The following is a 1,444-nucleotide window of genomic DNA, read 5'->3' on the forward strand; positions in this document are numbered from 1 at the left end:
GATATAGATATCTCCAAATGCTGCATTGCTCGGTGTTTCAGATGCTGCATGGATAGGTGTTTAGAAATACGCAAAACTGACATTAGAAAACCTCCTTATTTTTAAAAAGGTTCACTCCTTTTGACATATTTATCTGACTAAAAGAATTTCCACTCTGGGATGCCCATTGTTAACAGTCATTTCCATTTACCAACAACCTAAATATCCAATAAGGGGAACTTCTCTTTCTGTCCAGCACACAGTTTTCACCCAGCAGTTGAAGACTACCTGGAAGTTATTCCAAAAACATGCTTTCGGTCACTCGCAAAGCCACTGGGAAATAGTCCACCAGTAAGACTGCGTCAACCAACCAAATCCCAAAATCCTATGCATAATGTGACTCCACATCTGTACCCCAGAAAAAAATGAATGACAAGGAGATGGACTAAAACATAAACAGAGATCGTCACCAAGTAATGGAGTAGGTGGTTTCTTTCTCTTTTTTGGAGACAAGGTCCCTCAACTCATGCTGACCTTGAACTCATCCTTCCAGCCCAGCCTGCCAAGTGGCTGGCAATACAGGTATGTGCCATCATGCATGGCTCAGAAAGTAGATGATTTTTAAAAACCCCAATGTTCTAAGTGATCAAGTGCCATCCCTCCACCATGTTTCTCTACTTTCCTTTTTTGGGTTTAACCGGGGATTGAACTCAGGCCCTTGTGCTTGCCAGGGAAGCGCTTATTCCACTGAGCCATTTCCCAGGCCCCAACTTCCCTGTTTTATGTGCTTCCTTTAGCTTTGGGTCAGCCAATGTTGCATTTGTTGATTTTTTGTCAGAAACACACAAAGGTCCAGTATCGAAAAATGAGTACTTGCCTTATAGGAGAAGGAGCCCTCGCTCACGCTCACGGAGGTGGCGCTGCTGGGGGGCGGAAGCTGCTGCAGCTGCAGGCCTGCACCCGGGGCCGTGTCCATGGCGGTCTAGTGGCACATCCTGCCCGAAGTGACTGAGAGCAGGAGCAGCTGCTAAGCCGGGCCCCAGGCAGAAGCCATTGCTCCTTGTGTTCACCTCCTTCCGGCAGCCTTCTTTTCCTCAGCCAAAAGAGTTCTCGAGGCTCTTTTGGCAGATGTACAGGTTTCTCTCCAGCTTCTCGAGAGAAGAGCCAATTTCTTCTCCTGAGCAGGCAGGCAAGGGTGTGCCGTCTCCGTCACAACTGCCGTGCTCTGTGGGGGGTGGAGAAGACCATTTAAAGTGGATTTTCAGAGAAGCAGTGAGCCTGGCTTTGCTCCTGGAGGCCACTAAGAAGATAAGTACGACTAAGTGGCATGACAAGCGAGGCCAGGGAAGACACTGTGTCAGCCCATAGTCCCTGTAAGAGATATATCACTCATCTATCTCAAAAGCTTTCTCTCTGGCTCTATACCTCCTCTTTCCTCTCCTGCTCTCTTTCTTTCTTTTCTTTT

General features: G+C 47.4%; 1 protein-coding gene across 3 annotated transcripts in view; it reads right to left on the reverse strand.

The window, feature by feature from the left end:
• Nipal3 (NIPA like domain containing 3) overlaps positions 1-1,444 on the reverse strand; it is a 63,997-nt gene that overhangs the window by 44,238 nt on the left and 18,315 nt on the right. For all 3 annotated transcript variants that reach the window (XM_004637596.3, XM_023722468.1, XM_023722469.1), the window contains one exon: positions 857-1,204. In XM_004637596.3, the coding sequence (XP_004637653.1) occupies positions 857-955 (99 nt within the window). In that variant the 5' untranslated portion in view covers positions 956-1,204. The remainder of the gene's footprint in view (positions 1-856; positions 1,205-1,444) is intronic.

This window comes from Octodon degus, unplaced genomic scaffold (assembly GCF_000260255.1).
Source record: "Octodon degus isolate 3935 unplaced genomic scaffold, OctDeg1.0 scaffold00092, whole genome shotgun sequence".
Lineage (NCBI taxonomy): Eukaryota > Metazoa > Chordata > Mammalia > Rodentia > Octodontidae > Octodon > Octodon degus.